Source organism: Podarcis pityusensis, assembly GCF_964106645.2.
Source record: "Podarcis pityusensis genome assembly, chromosome: 6".
In the NCBI taxonomy this organism is placed as follows: domain Eukaryota; kingdom Metazoa; phylum Chordata; class Lepidosauria; order Squamata; family Lacertidae; genus Podarcis; species Podarcis pityusensis.
The window spans coordinates 44915169-44932396 of NC_138030.1; the positions used below are offsets into that span (position 1 = coordinate 44915169).

The 17228-nt window shown below is 42.2% G+C and overlaps 1 protein-coding gene across 3 annotated transcripts in view; it reads left to right on the forward strand.

The window, feature by feature from the left end:
* Positions 1-16164, forward strand: part of SPDEF (SAM pointed domain containing ETS transcription factor) — a 28974-nt gene extending 12810 nt beyond the window's left edge. For all 3 annotated transcript variants that reach the window (XM_081010130.1, XM_081010131.1, XM_081010129.1), the window contains exons 2-6: positions 6572-7063; positions 9302-9499; positions 9944-9991; positions 11521-11661; positions 12584-16164. In XM_081010130.1, coding sequence (XP_080866256.1) covers positions 6598-7063; positions 9302-9499; positions 9944-9991; positions 11521-11661; positions 12584-12762 — 1032 coding nt within the window. In that variant the 5' untranslated portion in view covers positions 6572-6597 and the 3' untranslated portion in view covers positions 12763-16164. The remainder of the gene's footprint in view (positions 1-6571; positions 7064-9301; positions 9500-9943; positions 9992-11520; positions 11662-12583) is intronic.
* The last annotated feature ends 1064 nt before the right edge of the window (positions 16165-17228 follow it).

Genomic DNA, 17228 nt, shown 5'->3' on the forward strand with positions numbered 1-17228 from the left:
TCTCCCTGAGGAACCTCAAACAAGTTCTGATGAACCCCATGGACTCCAGAATACAGTTTGAAAACAGATGCAAAATGCCATCCCAATCTCTGAGCGGTGCAAGATTCCAGGGATTCCAGGCACTTACTCAGGGTTCATGTTTCCTTTTGGGAATGAGGCACAGTGGAGACTGTGGTGTCTTTATGATTTATGGTTTATTGATACATATATACAACCTGAGTCTATGATGGAGGAGTTCTGTGATAGAGTCTATGATGGTGGCCCCTCTGAACAGCAGTAAAGTGCTGACACTGGGGAAGCATCTCAGAACAACTAATATAGCAGAATAAATCCATCACTAATGCACTATTATTTTGTCAAGTACATGTTGAACCTATAATAAAACACCAGTTTGGAGGGGCTACCAGTCATTATGTTGCATTTCAGCATCTATCTACAGTATCTATCTATCTATCTATCTATCTATCTATCTATCTATCATCTATCTATCTATCTATCTATCATCTATCTATCTATCATCTATCTATCATCTACAGTAGCTTTCCCCAACCTGGTGCCATTCAGATGTTGCTGGACTCCCATCAGTTCCAGCCTGCGTATCTTATGATAATGGTAGTTACAATCAAACATCTGGAGATTGGGGAAGGCTGATCTAGAATTAAACTGGAGGACTAATTAATTCTTGATTTGCATTTGTAACAAGGCATGGTAGTTCTATTAGCCCAATACATTTTGCTGTTCAAAGCCAAGCCAAGATGCATCCCACAACCCCAGTGTTAGGGTCAGCACTTCAAAAAGTCCTTCTGTACCATTCAAACACCAATTCCAGTCTCCACCTATCTCCCCTCATAGTGTTATCTGAAGCAGGTCCCTATTGCATGGCAGGGGCATGACAACATCTATGAATATTAGCTTTGCACAAGTGACAGATCCCTTTAGATCCTGTTCCCTCCCCACTGAGATCTGGTGTCAGATTTTCCATGCGCTCTGGGAACCAGAGGCCCAACTCATTTGCTCACATATCATGTTCTGCAGCACAGGCTCTTGCTGTCCCTGGGATCTCAATGTCCCAAATTTATGCTGCTGCTTTTCCCTTTCTCCTGTTTCTGTCCTCTGTTGGCTTCTCCTGCCTGTGAAACTGCCAACAAGAACCAGGACATTCTGGGACTTAAGAGAGCATGTTGCGTAAAGAGGCACACTCCTCTCTCTTCTAGAATTTCCTGTACAGGCACAAATTCTCTCCCCCTCACCCCAATTGTTGTTTTCCAACACTGATTCAGATCGACTCCAACAAATCTCACAAGAACTCGTGTGATCCCATATAGATCCAGGGAAATTAGAAGAAGCATCTTCAAGCATGATCTTTATCAAAACTATAATGAATAGAATAGAATAGAATAGAATAGAATAGAATAGAATAGAATAGAGTAAACATTTTGGGTGCATTAATGAAGTTTGCAGGATCATAGTTGCTGGAAGTGGTGCCAGTAGAAATATTACTTTCCATAATTTTAGAAGTCACAAATATGTCTTCTCAAATATTGATGGCTGGGGTGGAATATAGGTTGGTGGTAACTGAGCATGCAGTTTGCATGCAGATGGGTCCAGGTTCAATTCCTGGTGTGTCTAGTTAAAACATTCAGTTAGCAAGTAATGGGGAAAGAAAGAACTGCCTGAGACCCTGAAGAGCTACTACCAACCAGAGTAGTAATACTGGGCTAAATGTAGTATAAATGGTAGAAGGCAGCTTCCTATGTGGCTAAATATATTATCAGCAGTTTGTATTTTCACCGGGAGCTCTCCAAAGGTCACAGTCTTCTGTCTTAATGGAAGCCTTTGAGTTGAACAATCCCTTGAGCATCTGTGCCTGATTTGTCAGCGCTGTGTTTGAATTACCTGCCCATTAGAAATTACACTGTGCCAGCAAGTCTGAGTTGAAACCAACTTGTACTGCCTGTGCAAGGAAGGAACGGAGTGCTTGCTTTGCTTAGGTTAAGTTGTTCTTTTATTTGCTTTTTCTGCAAAAAGAGCCAAACTTTCACAGATCTATGACAGAGATACGGCTTTTGAAATGTCAGCCTTTTACATTGTACTTTGATTAGTACAAACAACGCTGCAGTTTTTTAAAAAATGATCAAATGCTAAAGTTTTCTTGAAATCTTTTTTTTCTTTTCTTTAACTATGGGTATTAATTTCAGCTATGATTATAATTTTCCAATTATAACATGCCATGTAAGAGATAGGATTTAATAGTGATCAAAGGAGGTCAGCAACTCATGCGGTTATTTATTATTTTTCTTTTAAAGAGCTCCACAGTTCATGTGTTTGTGTCACCGCTGCAAAACCCTTTTACCTCCCCAGTGCCCCACTTTCTAAATCTGTAACATATCTTGTCTTTAGCTGTAGCTGTGCAGATCCACATGAGTTTTTAATTTCATTTAATTATCCCTCCCAGAGATAATTAGGAAATATCTGTAGCTGTAAATTAGAGATGTTGGACCACTCTGTGTGATAAGTGGCAGGAACCTGCATGCCTGGTTTGCTTTAAGAACAAATCAAACTGTAAGATGCCTTCTTGTCTTTCATTGGCCAGTAATGGGTCTCTGGCTTGCAGCAAGTGGTGACATTTAATTATATCTTATTTACGATATAGCATTCATGTTGGGTAGCAAATATGGGTCCAGCCCTTGGGCAGAAACTTGCTAGAAACAGCAGTACGGAAATGAATTTTTTTGGCACACTGAAGTGAGCAAAGATAGTAACGTACTGTACAGAACACTTCTGCAAATAAAACCCTTACACAAAGGGAACCTTTATTTGGCTCAAAGAAGGCTACAGCAAGCTCGAGAGATTCCTTTGCTGCTGTTTTTAAATGTGAGCTGTGATTCCCAGGAACCTGAAAGGTGGCCCAAAATGCTACACCGAAATAAGTCATGGCATGAAGGCAATGAACCAGTGCCCTTCCTCATACCAATATTCCCACCTCTATAACGATAAAGCCATTCATCCTTATTTTGCTGACATGAAATTGATAATAGTTTCTGGTTGGCATGTGGTGGTTGAAAATTTGTGGCTTAATAGTTTGAACTCATGTTTTACTCGTTTTTAGCAATCCTGTGTGCTGCTAGAAATGACAGGGATTAAAAGCAATACAGTGGTACCTCAGGTTAAGTACTTACCGTAATTCGTTCTGGAGGTCTGTTCTTAACCTGAAACTGTTCTTAACCTGAAGCACTTTAGCTAATGGGGCCTCCAGCTGCCGCTGCATGATTTCTGTTCTCATCCTGAAGCAAAGTTCTTAACCCGAGGTAATATTTCTGGGTTAGTGGAGTCTGTAACCTGAAGCGTATGTAACCTGAAGTGTATGTAACCCGAGGTACCACTGTATACACATTATTGGCTTGAATACAAACAAATAAAATAAATGTATGCTACTTTTGTTAGGGTCATTGCTGTATGATTGGGTTTGGTCATTGCTGTGCTTCTTACTAGCACTGAGTCATGATTTCTGAAATGCCACATGAAAATTCTAGAGTTCTTTGACAGAGAGTATAATACAATTTGAGGATGGGGAGGGTTGTGTGGCGATACCAATAAAAAGAAGAGGCCTTGTAAGCTATGGACTCCAGACACATTTGGATATCCTAGCCTCAACAGCAGCCTTTTAACCACACTCTCATTTCAGAGTGATTCTTTCCCCTCCCACCTTTAAAGCCTCAGGGAACAGCCAGGCTTTCTGTTTGGTTTGTGACAGTTACCAAGGTTGCCATGGAAATTCAGAAGGCTCATCCCTTTCTCTGTTGAGGCCAGGCCTCTCTGTACCAAAGACGGATGGGTGTGATGTTTTAAAGCTCAGATTAAAATAAAAGAAAGTTCATTCAGATCATGATTTCAGGGCTGAAATGTTTGTGGATAAATAATCCATCAGATGTCACCTGTCTGAACTTGTGTATAGGACAGTTCTTTGAGGGAGATTGTACCAGGCCAAATGTGGATACTGCAGTGACTGAGATTTAGGAGATCTGGGTTCCATTATCTCTGCTGCCATGCACTTTATATAAGATTCTGGTTCATTTAGCTAGTGTCAGATCTTCACTTCTAATATTTCAATGACACTTGCCTGTGCCCACCTTCATAAGCATTGTTAAGCTATGTCTAAGGCTGTGGGGGTGCCCATTCTGCTGTCTCCCCAAAACCTTGATTCTTGGAACTTAGTGCATGTTTATTTGGAAATAAATAACCTGTTTCAGGTAGGTGTGTTTAGGTTCAAAGTCAAACTCTAGGTTCTCCTATGTGCATCCACTCTGGCCTTCTGAATGTGTTCAACTTACCCGCCTGATACTTGATAAGATACCAAAACATTATATTCTGTAGCAAGCAGGTGTTTTGTTTTTGTTTTTAAATCAAATCTACTTTTCACAGCAAGTGGAGAATCAATCAAATCTGGTGGGAAAGCTCTGATGGCGTGATGCATTCGATTCATATCACCTCACCTATTCCCAGTTTGATGGAAAATGTCTTCAAAAAGCCAAACCTCCCAAGAAGTCACTGAGAGTTGTTAGGGGACCTGTGGTAGACCAGCACCGTTTGCAAACTGCAGTTCCCAGGATTCCTTGGGGGAAAGCCTTGACTGTTAAAATGGTATAAGAGTGCTTTAAATGCATTGTGTGGATTTGACCCTAGTTTTTGTTCTGTACAAGAAGACATTGCAACAAACTAGAGCAAATGTGTGAGTTCACACTCAACAGCCACAATCTTTTATGAAGGTGTGTTGCCTTTACAGTGTCTTTTCTATTACATTTGTGTACATTTTGGATATTCCACTGATGTCCAATTAACTCCTGCACATAAATATCCCTCAGCCTTGATGTTATCTCTGCATGCACACATGTGTCCAGGAACTTAACACCACAAAGAAGTGCTCTTCTTTTATATACACTTCTGCTTGAGTGTGGCTGACTGGAGTGATTTTTAAAAGGAAAACAGAATGTTTCAATATCTCACTATGCTTTATGAAGGGAATAGGAGAGAAGCTACTGAGAACTGGACTGTGTGTGGTCCATACCTGAGCCCTTTAATCTTAGAAGGAAAAGCAGCATACAGTGGTACCTCGGGTTAAGTACTTAATTCGTAACCTGAAGCGTATGTAACCCGAGGTACCACTGTATCACAGGGAGCAAGCAAGTTGTTGTCTGCATAGCAATGCAAACAAATAATGATTCTCAAATAATCCAAATGGGCTTTATTCTGATATCTCACCTGGGGTAGATAGGAGAATTTTCTGAAAACAATAGTTCAAAAGTAGCTGTTTGAGGACCTCCCCTGACACACTGACCTTCCATTTCATTCTGACATTAAAACTGCAGAAAGAATACCTGGCCAGAAGAAGACAGTATGAGATGCTGGTCTCTGTACCATGTGAGCATCCAGCCTTTGCTTGCAGGGCTGTCAGCTGTGCATTATACCCCAATGGCATTTTAAAATGTTAGTTTAGCCACAGTTCTAGTTGCTGGGCAATTTAAGATGTGTAAATATTCACATAAGTAGGAGTTTCCCTTCATCTGGGTGAAATAGACACCACCGTTTTGTTTTGACCCCTAAACATGTAAAGGTTCACAGAGTAACACGGGCATGCCCCAGCCCCTGTGTCAATAGCATTTTACATGATCACATCTGATTTCTCTTTTAAACACACACACCAGTGAATAAACTATTGAGATTCTTAGAAAGTTGAGACAATTTTGATCTGTTTCAGTTCTTTAATTTTTTGTATGTTTTAAAGTAGGATTGCAATTGTTTCTTGATTTTACTGTTTTATCCTTTGTAAACTGCTTTGAGGGCTTTTTCTTCTTAATAATCAAGCAGTCTATAAAATTTATGAAACAAACAAACAAACATGCAAATTGTAAGGAAGCCTCACCATTGGAGTAGAATTGAATATATAGAATTAAGCTGGCTCTGCAACCAAGGTGCTCCTTTGAGAGGCAACGTGCAGACTAAGGATGACAAACAGGAATACAGACGCAAGTTTATCATACCAAAAAACAAAATAAAATACCAGACTGAACTTTCAAACTCCAGCACTAAATGTGGTTTGAGCCCATCTGTGATTTTTTTGGTCGTGTGTTGACAAGTTCCCTTTGATGGGTTCGGCATGTTAAAGGTTTTGGTCCCTCCTCCTTTCTCACCCTCAGGAAAGTAGAAAGAGATTTGCTGTTGCTCACCATAAAGATATTATCTGATCCTGATCATGGGCAACTCTCTCTTCTGCATTTGATTATCCCTTTGCCCTTACTGACAGGATTCCTTCCCCTGCCCTCTTATTGCCAAATGACCCAGAAGAGAAGTTGCCTGGGCTCATGAAGAGCTATTTAACCTATTTTCATCTAGAGGTCTCTTTGGCCACAGAGTGACTCTTTGGTGGTTTCTTTCCTGTTAACAGGCTTAGCTCTCCTCCATTGTGCCTGATCACTGGGCAGAAATGCAGAAATTACTATCAAACCATCCCTTCTAACTGGTGTGTGGGTTTCTCTGCCCCCCTTTCCTTCCTTCTCCCTTTCTTTGATGACAGATCTGGAGACAAACCTGTGCAGAGTGATGGGCAGTGCTGACCAAGGTTTGACTGCTCTGCCGCGCAGGCGGGTCACCCTTCAAGATCCTTTGCTGTATTCTGGTCTCGACAAACTGCCTGTTGCCCAAGACCCTGACAGCCAGAGTTGGAGGTCCCTTGACAGTCCTAGCCCTCCTGCCACACCCGAGCAAACCCTACCCACCTTCTGCTTGCAGTACTTTGATATGCTCTACCCAGACGACAGCAACTGGGTTCCGAAGGGTCTGGCCGAAAGCCAGCAGCCCAGCAGCCAAGGCAGCAGGGCAGAAGTACCTAAAGAACCCGAGCAGTGCCCTATCATTGACAGTCAAGGTTTGAGCCTTACCCCTGATATGGACTACCAAGCCAGTCTTCACCTGGAAGAACACTCCCTGGAGCAAGTGCAGAGTATGGTGGTGGGTGAAGTGCTCAAGGACATTGAAACGGCTTGCAAGCTTCTCAATATCGCTGCAGGTGAGTACCTAGAGCACCCTCTTCTTTTACTGCTTGGGAGGCCTATCTAGGAAGGCCTATTAGCCCACTGAGGGGAAATATTTATGCAGCAGAGGGCAATGGTGTGGCTGCTGAGTTAATTTCTATGCAATGATGCAAATTCGTAGGCAGAAGTCAATATTGCTTGCCTAACATTGGCGGGTCCCATGCTAGTCTCAGGCCACTGCTTATGTTGCCTGTGAAAGATACCATGTATGCTTATGGTGAAATGTGGGTATTGAATAGAGTTGCCACAATGGGCATGAGTCAAAACTGCATTGGCGTTGGCATGAGAATGTATTGCCTCAGTGGCAGACCTTGGGGGGTCTCAAATTTCACTGGTGCCCTGCCCCTGCCTATTGCCTTCTGGTTTACTTCATAGTTGCAGCGCCCCCTGCGGTTGCACCAGCCACACTTCCCTAAATCTGCCTCTGATTTCCTACCTCCTTGCTTTCAACCTCTGTAACAAGGGGGCCTGAAAGCATTCTTCATGTGATATTGTTCCTCAGCCACTCTGGGCAGCTTCCAGCACATAAAAAGCGTCAAACATTAAAAACTTCCCAATAATGGACTGCCTCCACATGTCTTCTAAAAGTTGTGCACTTCTTTATCTCCTTGACATCGGATGTCAAATTCTAAAGACTAAGAATTTGTGATCTAAAATATTCTGTCACCCAAACCCCCCAAATTCTGCAAAATATTCAGTATCACATTTCCCATTCGACTCTGTGGTTTGTTTTTTTAAAAGGGAAAGAACAGGGAATAACCCATGCTTCTGATTACAGTTAGCTGCAGAGGGGAATGGAGTTTCACATTGTGAAGCTCTACATACTCAAAAGGCAGGGGCCAAGGGGAAAGATACTGGGCTGGCCCAACAGTTTTGTGTCTCCTGAAATGGGTGCTGTCAACTGGAAAAATATGAAGCAGGATGGGGTTTGTATTCATTAACCATTTGGGATAAGCCCTTCGAGACCTTATCAAGCCACAAGCTTATTATGCAGCAGCATTCCTTCCTTTCCCTTGATTCGTCGATGTCCCCTCCCTCCATATGAGGAGGATCAGAGAAGTCTCTGGGAATGGATGTGAGAATGTTTATCAGAATATTGTGCCCCATATCTGCTGAGTGTGCTGTTCTAGGCACCAATGTCTTGCTACCTTCCCCACTTGCCCTGGAATTAGCATTGTTGTTCACCCACATAGAACTCCTGAGTGACTTGCAGAAGACTTATTTGATTATGTTTTCTGCTGTCTTGGAGCTATAAGGAAAGACTTCACTGCTTGTAGCACACATTATGACATGAATACACCATTACAACTATCAGTCCTGATTATTTTTTTACTTCTACCATCCCAGTGGCTCTTGAACTGTCTAGGACTTCTGTTTCAGTGTATCTGAAGAAGTGTGCATGCACACGAAAGCTCATACCAATAACAAACTTAGTTGGTCTCTAAGGTGCTACTAGAAGGAATTTTTTTTTTGTTCCAACTACAGCAGACCAACAAGGCTACCTACCTGTATCTTGAACTGTCGTTCTTTTTCTCAGTTTGAATCAAAGGCGGTTTAGGAGAAAATGCATCAAAATGCAATGTTTCGTAAGAAGCAACAGGATAGATATTGATTGTGGCTAACACGTGTATGCAATTTCCCAAACCGGTAGTAGAAGCACAGTCATCTGTGTACGTAGCCTGGGTCTCTGTGTGATATAAACAAATGCTATACCATGAAAAATGGCAGCTTGGAGATCACACACTGGCATCAGAGGTATTGGCTGAAGATTTTAAAAAACCACACAGCAAAAGTTGTAGTAGAAGGCATGGGAGAAGGAACTCTCTGTCACTATGCATTGGCAAATGAGGCAATTTGACTTTTTGTAGATTTTTTTTTTTTTAAGCAGAATGATAATTTTGTTTCATATTCTTTCAGTGTGAGACATGGAGAATGTGTTTACATTTTATTCTCATCGTTCAATTCCTTACTATGTCATTAGCATTGTGTTAGGTCTGGAATAAATTTCATTTCAAGCATGGGGAGTTTCCCCACGCATATACCTTTGAGAGTTGTGGACAAACCAGAACGTGGGGGAAGTTCTCCTCTGCTAATGCTGGTCATCTAGAATGCTTTGTGCATTTTCTTTGTAGATGAATTATACTTAAGACAATACAAACTGTTGGGGTTTTTTGGGGGGGAATATACCCAGTATCTCTTTGTTTCCCTTATAGACCCAGCAGATTGGAGTCCAGGGAATGTCCAGAAGTGGATCTTGTGGACAGAACACCAATACAGGCTCCCCCAGATTGGGAAATCATTCCAGGATCTGGGTGGGAAAGACCTATGTGCCATGTCTGAGGAGCAGTTCCGTCAGCGATCCCCAGCATGTGGGGATGTCCTGCATGCTCATCTGGACATCTGGAAGTCAGGTATCTAGAGACTGAGCTGGAAAAAATATATATTACAGCTAAAAAGCAGAACTTTTTTTTTTTTACTCTTAGCAATCTCCTATTGCTGTCTGGGAATTCATTCCTGCAAACCAATGCTGCCTTTACAGGGAAAGGGAAATAATTTATGTCGATGGAACTTTTCATACCATTGGCTTATGGCCACGTTCACTGAAATTGTGCCAGCATTCAGCCTGATGGAACAGCAAGTCTTTCGGTTCAATTATTTCTCTGTTAGGCAATCAATAGTGGAAATGATGTAGGGTGGATGGGCCTGTCACGCAGCAGGGAACTGGGGTTTTCCTTCCTTCCAAATCTATGAGCAAGTGCTTTCCTTGAGATCCTCAGGTGTGGGGAAACAGGGCCCATCAGAGTGCAATGGCCAGACCACTGGACCATCCTGTGACATTTGTGCTTGTTTCCCAGCTGCCTGGATGAAGGAGAAAGCTGCTCCTGGAGAGATGCATTACTGTGGTGAGCTCACCCTTTCCGCATGTAACCAAAGCAAGCAGTAAATGAGTGAATGAATGAATGAATGATGTGGGGAGGAGAGTAGAAACAGCTGGGAAGCGACTGGGGTGCAGATGAAGAGGTTCAGGAAACCAAGTGGTGTTTTTAGCCACTATGCAAATGAATTGCAGTATGACTTGTAACAGATGCCAGTTTGTGTGCTGCTTATTGTGTTGTCTTCTTGCTGTTGGGCAAAAAGAGGAAATGTATACTTCCATTCTTTTGGGGTGATTTTTAAAATTAAAATTAAAATAGTTGTACCCCACCTTTCCACGAAAATGTCAAGGCAGCTTAGAAACAGGTGACTGGAGCTGATGGGAGTTGTAGGTCAAAGTATCCAGAGGGCACCAGGTAGATGTAAGAAGAGCCTGCTGGATCAAGCCAGTGGCCCATTAGTTCAGCATCCTGTTCTCACAGTGACTGATCAGATGTCTGTGGGAAACCAGCAAGATAGATCCAAGCACAAGAGCCCTCTCCCTTTCTGTAGTTTCAGAAGCAACTGGTATAGTGGAACCCCGGTTTTCAAACGTAATCCATTCCGGAAGTCTGTTCTGCTTCCAAAATGTTCAAACACTGAGGATCAAAGGGCTGTCAGAAAGTTCAATGGGGAAATTGAGAAATGCACCTTGGAAGTGCACATTTGGAAACGAAAGCATTCACTTCCAGGTTTTCGGCGTTCGGCTTCCAAAATGTTTGGCAGCCGAGACGTTCGAAAACCGAGGTTTGACTATATTCAGAAGCATTGTTGCCTCCAACTATAGAGGCAGAGCCGAGCCATCATGGCTTGTAGCCATCAATAACCACCCCCTCTATAAATTTGTCTAATCCTATTTCAAAGCCATCCAAGTTAGTGGCCATCACTGCCTCCTGTGGGAGTAAGATTGATTGATTGATTGATTGATTGATTGATTGATTGATTGATTGATGTGCCGGCCATCTAACTGGGTTACCCCAGTCATTCTGGGTGGCTTCCAACCAATTAAAACACAGCAAGACATCAAACATTAAAACTTCCCTATACAGGGCTGCCTTTAGATGTCTTCTAAAATAGTTTAACTATGCGCTGTGTGAATAAGTACTTTTAAAAATCTGTCCTGAATCTTCCAACAGTGCAACAACAGAGAAGGCTCTCTCTTGTATCTCGGCTAAATGTAGCTGAGATGTTAGTGGGATGGAAAGCAGAGCCTTTGCTGTGGGTATTTATGGGCAGACAGGCTGATATGGGAGGAGGTGATCATTTGGACAGCTTCATTCTAAGCCATTTAGTGCTTTAAATGTATCAATCAGCATTTTGAATTCATTATGGAAATAAACAGGAAGCCAGTGTAGCTCTTGCAAAAGGAGTCACTTGCTCCCAACCATTTGCCCCAGTCACAGGCCTAACTGCCACATTCTCTACTGGGTGAAATTGCTGGACATTTTTCAAAGGCAGCCCTGTGCAAAGTGCATTGTAGCAATCTAATCTGCCTTCTCCTGGCCATGGTAATTTATAGGAAGTGAAGAGAACTGGACAGACAGTGAGGTGGACTCATCCTGCTCTGGCCAACCCATTCACCTGTGGCAGTTTCTGAAAGAGCTTCTTCTGAAACCCCATAACTATGGACGCTTCATTCGCTGGCTTAATAAGGAAAAAGGTGAGTGTTGTTGATTCCTTCTTGAAATTTCAGTGCCACCTCCTGACTTAGGGGCATAGGCCTTCATTGCCAGGTTTCATTCATGCAGTCATAAACTCAGAGATATTTTTATGGTGGTAGTTCTAATGTCCAGGCATATTAAACCATTGGCATGAAAACTCTGACCTCCATTGTTCATGATTCATATATGTAAGGTTACTATTCATACTACTACTCTCCATATCTAAGTGATACGTGACCTATTCCCATGAAGCTCTCTTGCAGTATTTGGTGCTTATGAGGTCATTGAAAACTTCTTTTCTGCTGCTGCTGCTGATTTATTTATTTAAAAGTATTTTTTTGAAGCCCATGCTTCAGCTAAAAAGTCCTCCAATATCACTCACACATCACTGAAAAAGACAGCCCTGTACTTGGGCTTAGAGACTAAACAGATATGACACTAAAGATAAATAGATTGGGAGAGAGGAGGAAATATGCAAACTCAGCTACAAGATCAGTCTCTGACCAACATCTGATGTGGCAGCTGGAGCCAGAGTTAGAGAGGTATGGGGCTGACAATAATAATATTTATTAATTAGTGATTGTTTTATATCCTGCTTACATGTCATAAAGAGCTCAAAATGGAATCCTGTCAAGCTCTTAGATTCAAGTTCTTATAATGACCAGCTGGGGCAGAAAACCTCAAGGGGGGTAGGTGCCAAAAGACATGGGTCTCTCAACCACACCAACAGAGTTTTGCTTCCTTTACTACAGCCTGATATTAATGGCTGTCTGTTAAACAAACTATATTTTCAATTAGACACTCTTCCGATTCAAAATATTGTTACAGTGCCTGGGAGTTGAATACGGTTAGATTGTAAATAGATTTGGGTGAAAACAAATGCTTTAATTGGCCTTGCTGCTTCTCATATTTACTTTCTAGGTATATTCAAGATTGAAGATTCTGCCCAGGTGGCTCGTTTATGGGGAATCCGGAAGAACCGGCCTGCTATGAACTATGACAAGCTGAGTCGCTCCATTCGGCAATATTATAAGAAAGGGATCATCAGGAAACCAGACATCTCCCAACGCCTGGTCTACCAGTTTGTACACCCTGTCTGAAGAACAAATTCAGAAACACTGACTACATTATGAGCTGGAGGACTACTGGAAGCATGGTACCCCTTAACCTCTGCAATATAACAATTTTAAAATGCAGATGAAGTCAGGGGTTGGACAAGAGGCAGGAGCCCATTGGATTCGTCTGCTGAACTTCCAAATAATCATGAGACCCCTGCTTGTTACTTGAGAACAAGGAAACAAATAAACTATTATTGTCAAAGTAAAACAGCAAAGAGAAGTAACTGCTGTGAAATGTATGAAGTATGTATGCTTCATTTGGAGGTTCACAGGTTTGCATATAGGAATTTTTTCCTTTCTGTACATTTATCTAAACATATTATCTATACATATCCAGCTGCATGCTTATGGGAAGTCAAGAGGAGGAGGCAGGGTAACAGTAGAGAGAGACTCAATTCTAACCAGCAGCTGTTGCTTCCTTTCCAGTGAAGTCATTGGTAGAATATAGTAGGCATAAAAGCAAAGGGGGGTTTGTTGTTGTTGTTTTGCAACTTTGCTAAATGCAAACTAGGGAGCAAATCTCTCAAAGTCGCTCATAAACGAGTCAGATCTTGCAATAAATGCATTTGGGAAGGACCTCATAGCCTAATCATCAGTGCTGTATTGTTCCATATTCTGTCATGCTGCAGTGCAAACTTCTAAGTTGTCTGAATGCCCCAATACCCTCTGATCTTCCTTTGCTGTCCGCTTATGAAGCAGAAAGCAAAAATTATTATGAGACAAGGAAATTGCCATGGCAGAGGAGAGACAACAATCTGAGTGATTTGTTCATGACCCCCCCCCCCATTTTTACTAATGGCACAACGGCTCGGGATTTGATATTGGAGATATGGAGTTTTATATTGATACAAACGAGGGGTAATCTTCAGTATAAGAGGTATGACGTAAGCAACAGTTTAGAATTGGGCTGGCAATACTATATAGAGTCTATGATTAAGAAGAGAGTATGAGCCTATCTCAAGGGAACAGCTCAGAAAGCCTCCCCAAGTTTGGTATTAATGGACCGGCCACTTTCTCATATAGTCAATGAATAAGAATGGTGACTGTTTGGGGGTATTGTTAGGAGAAGGACAGAGTCACCCATTCTCAGTGTGTGAATGAGCCTGGCTTGAGAGGAAAGACAATAGGATCATGTACAGTCCTTTTCTGGCAGAGCTCATGCTGACCCAAGACTAGAACACTCTGGCACCTGCATGCTTACAGGGGCCAACTGGCTTAGCATTTGGGTAAATCTGAGGAAAGCAGTGCCACCACTAGGCTCTCATGGTGCTGCTGGCAATCATATAAGGTAGTGTGATGCTGATCCCTGGGGGATGGCAACCATCCCAAGAACGGACAAAGCCGTAGTGCCTTTGCTGTTGACTTTCTGAAAATATGATGCTGGGTTTTTGTTGTTGTTGCAGTTCAGTAGCTAATGCTGGGAATTAGAGAGCACCTCCCAGTCTCACAGGGTGGCTTTCCATGAATCACTCTCTTGTCACTCAGATGCTCTCAGTTCCCTGCCTGCAAAATTGCCTGTGTGTGCCAAATTAAGCCAACTGTGTGCACTTTGTCACTCGGATGGATGGACAACAGCAAGGCAAAGAAGGATGTGCCATGCACGCTATTTACCTCACACTGCAAATTGAGAGATGTGGGGGAATAGTTGCATGTGTGTGGTCCTTCTGTTCTTCTGTTTTACTTGCAGACATCCTGGCAAAATCACCAGACCTTGTTGAAAAAAATCTGTCAGGGCAACCAAAGAATAGAAGACTGAAGTTCCTCTTAATACCATGGAACAAGCACAACATTGAGATTTGTGTAATAAATAGCCAGAATGGGTACAAGGGAATCTGTTTACTGTACTGAATAATGCATAGTAGCTTAAATTACCTTTGTGTGTGTGCGTTCAGAATATTAGTGCAAATTATTACTTTGTGTAGACAGTCTTTGAATCTGAAGTTAAGTGCCTTCTCAAGGTGCAAGACCAATTCTTCGCCAAATGTTATCTGAAACTGCCTAACCAAATTGTTGCAGTTGTCATCCTCCTTTCTGGAGGGGCTCCTGTGCCTTTTAAGAGCTGCACAACAGACAGAAATTAAAAAGGTCAAGTTGCTCCCTTGCTAATTCATCTCAGAGTTAGCCCAGTCATTTCATTAACAGAATTCTCTTCACATGGGTTTGAGACACAGCAAACCCACCTTAATCTTCCATGGGCTTGGGTGGAGGGGACAAGACTTCATTTTAGCAGTGGCCTCATATAGTTGTCTCAGAGTTTGTTATTCAGGTTTTCAGAACAGGACAAGTTAATTCAATTCACTATGGCCCTGAAGGATGCTGAATGACTCTCTCACAACTGTCAGTCGCTGAGACACAAGAGTAGGTGAGTAATGGGGCTTGTCAAAGAATCATTTTGGGGGATGAGTGTAAGAGTTGGGGTTGCCCATCCCTACTCCCTTGTCAGTGTAGCTCTCTGCAAATTCTTTTGACCCTACTTTGCAAAATCCAGGATGCAGCTTTCCACTACTCCTATGAACTTTAATGTGCATTTTGTTCAACCTTTGACTAATTTGTGTTCAAAATGATTTTCTTTTACATTTGTGTGTCTTGACAGCTCATAGCTTAAATGGAGGATTTAGAGACAAAGGTCCTTATGAAATTATTAACCCATATAAAAAATACATACTTAAAAACCAATTTCCAATAGCTGTTATGCAACTGCTTTTTCCTTGGTTTGCGGACAAATTAATATTTGATTAGCAGGTGGGATCCTTTTATAGAAAAAAACACAATCAAATGTGCCCGTTTTGGGTATTATTCAACTATGTTTGATTCAGAGAAGTCCCACTGAAAATAATGGATTGAACACTGCCATATTTATTCATTTCAATGGGTCAATTGCATGTAAGTTGAATGCCACGCTTAATTTCTTTATAGTGGAAGCATAGAATATAGATGCTGCTGCCGTTTGTAAAATGGAAATGTACAGATTGGGGAAGTCATCCACATCCTTGCAGTGCATAATGGGAAGACAGCAAGCAAGCATCTGGCAAATAAAATAGCTGCAGGCAATTATGATAAATGCTTAAAGAAAATGGAACTGTGTGGCTATTGTGTGGCATAACAAAAAGCACCTTCTTTCCTCCCCACATTGCAATAAATTATGATGCTTCGAGCAGAAGAGGTTGGTGGTGATGAGAGATTTATATTAGAGTGTGCAAGGGGGTTGTTGCTTCTTGAGGATATGCATCTATTCATATGCGAACTATGGGTCCTAAGGACGTACAGTACCTGTTGGGAGTGTAAATACCTGGCTGTAGCACAGTGCTGAGGAAAAACATCACTAGGGAATAGTTGCTTCCTGGAAAATAAGTGCTCAAAAAATAAAATGTTAAAAACAACTCAGATTGCCTAATGTGCTCTGTCAGTTAATGCAGCTGTGAAATCCGCATGTGATAAAAGGCTCCTGTACCTTTAACAGCAGATACAGTTTTGCCCATCACTACAGCACTTGAGGAACCCAACTGCACCTGCTGAATTCCTGCTAGAGGTATCTGTTAAAGGCACAGGAGCACTATTTTCTCTTGCATGTTGTCAACCCATGTTGAGTTTCCATTTCCTGTGTCATAAAACCTGATCCCTCCCTAGAATCTCTGCCAACAGCAACAAAGCTAAACACACTGTGCATGAATAAAATAATCCTTTTATTATTGTTTTTCTTAAGTATAGTTTTTGCTCTTTATGGAAGAAGAGGCAGACTGGCATGACACAGATACATTACTCTCCATCTGTTAGTATGTAGCTTTGCTGACAGTAACAATCTCCCCCAGTCCCCCAGGGATTTAATCAGAAGGAGTAGACCAGGGATAGTCAACCTTTTTATACCTACCACCCACTAATGCATCTTTCTTGATGGTAAAATTTCCTTACCACCCACCAGTGCTCGATGGAAGTCAGCTTGTGCCATAGAACCCCCTACCACCCACCTAGAATCCTGAAACGCCCACTAGTGGGCAGTAGGGACCAGGTTGACAACCCCTGGAGTAGACAAAGGGACCATAGCTTTTCTTCGGATCCAGCATTCACTATGTGGCCCTTGGCCCACACAACAATTACAGAAACCTTACTGCTGATTCTCAAGAGCACTTCCAGGAGGGTAGCCACTAGGCAGACTGTGATTCGGGCACCTTGTTTCATTACATGGAGGTAGGCATGTGAAGGCTAAGGGTTTGCAAAGAATTGCATTGACTTTTAGGGTCCTGTTGAAAGTGCTGAAAAAGCTACTCCCAAGAGGTCGGCATGCTAAAAGTTAATGCGCAGAGAATTCTGCATGCGCCTGCCTTTATCCATCTGCCTCTATGTGTGCCACTGATGGCCTCTGAACTAGTACAGCTACCGTTCCAGAGATGGACATGAGAATCAGCCCTTCCAAGGTCAGTAAATGGCTCTCTTAACAAGCAAATCTCTGC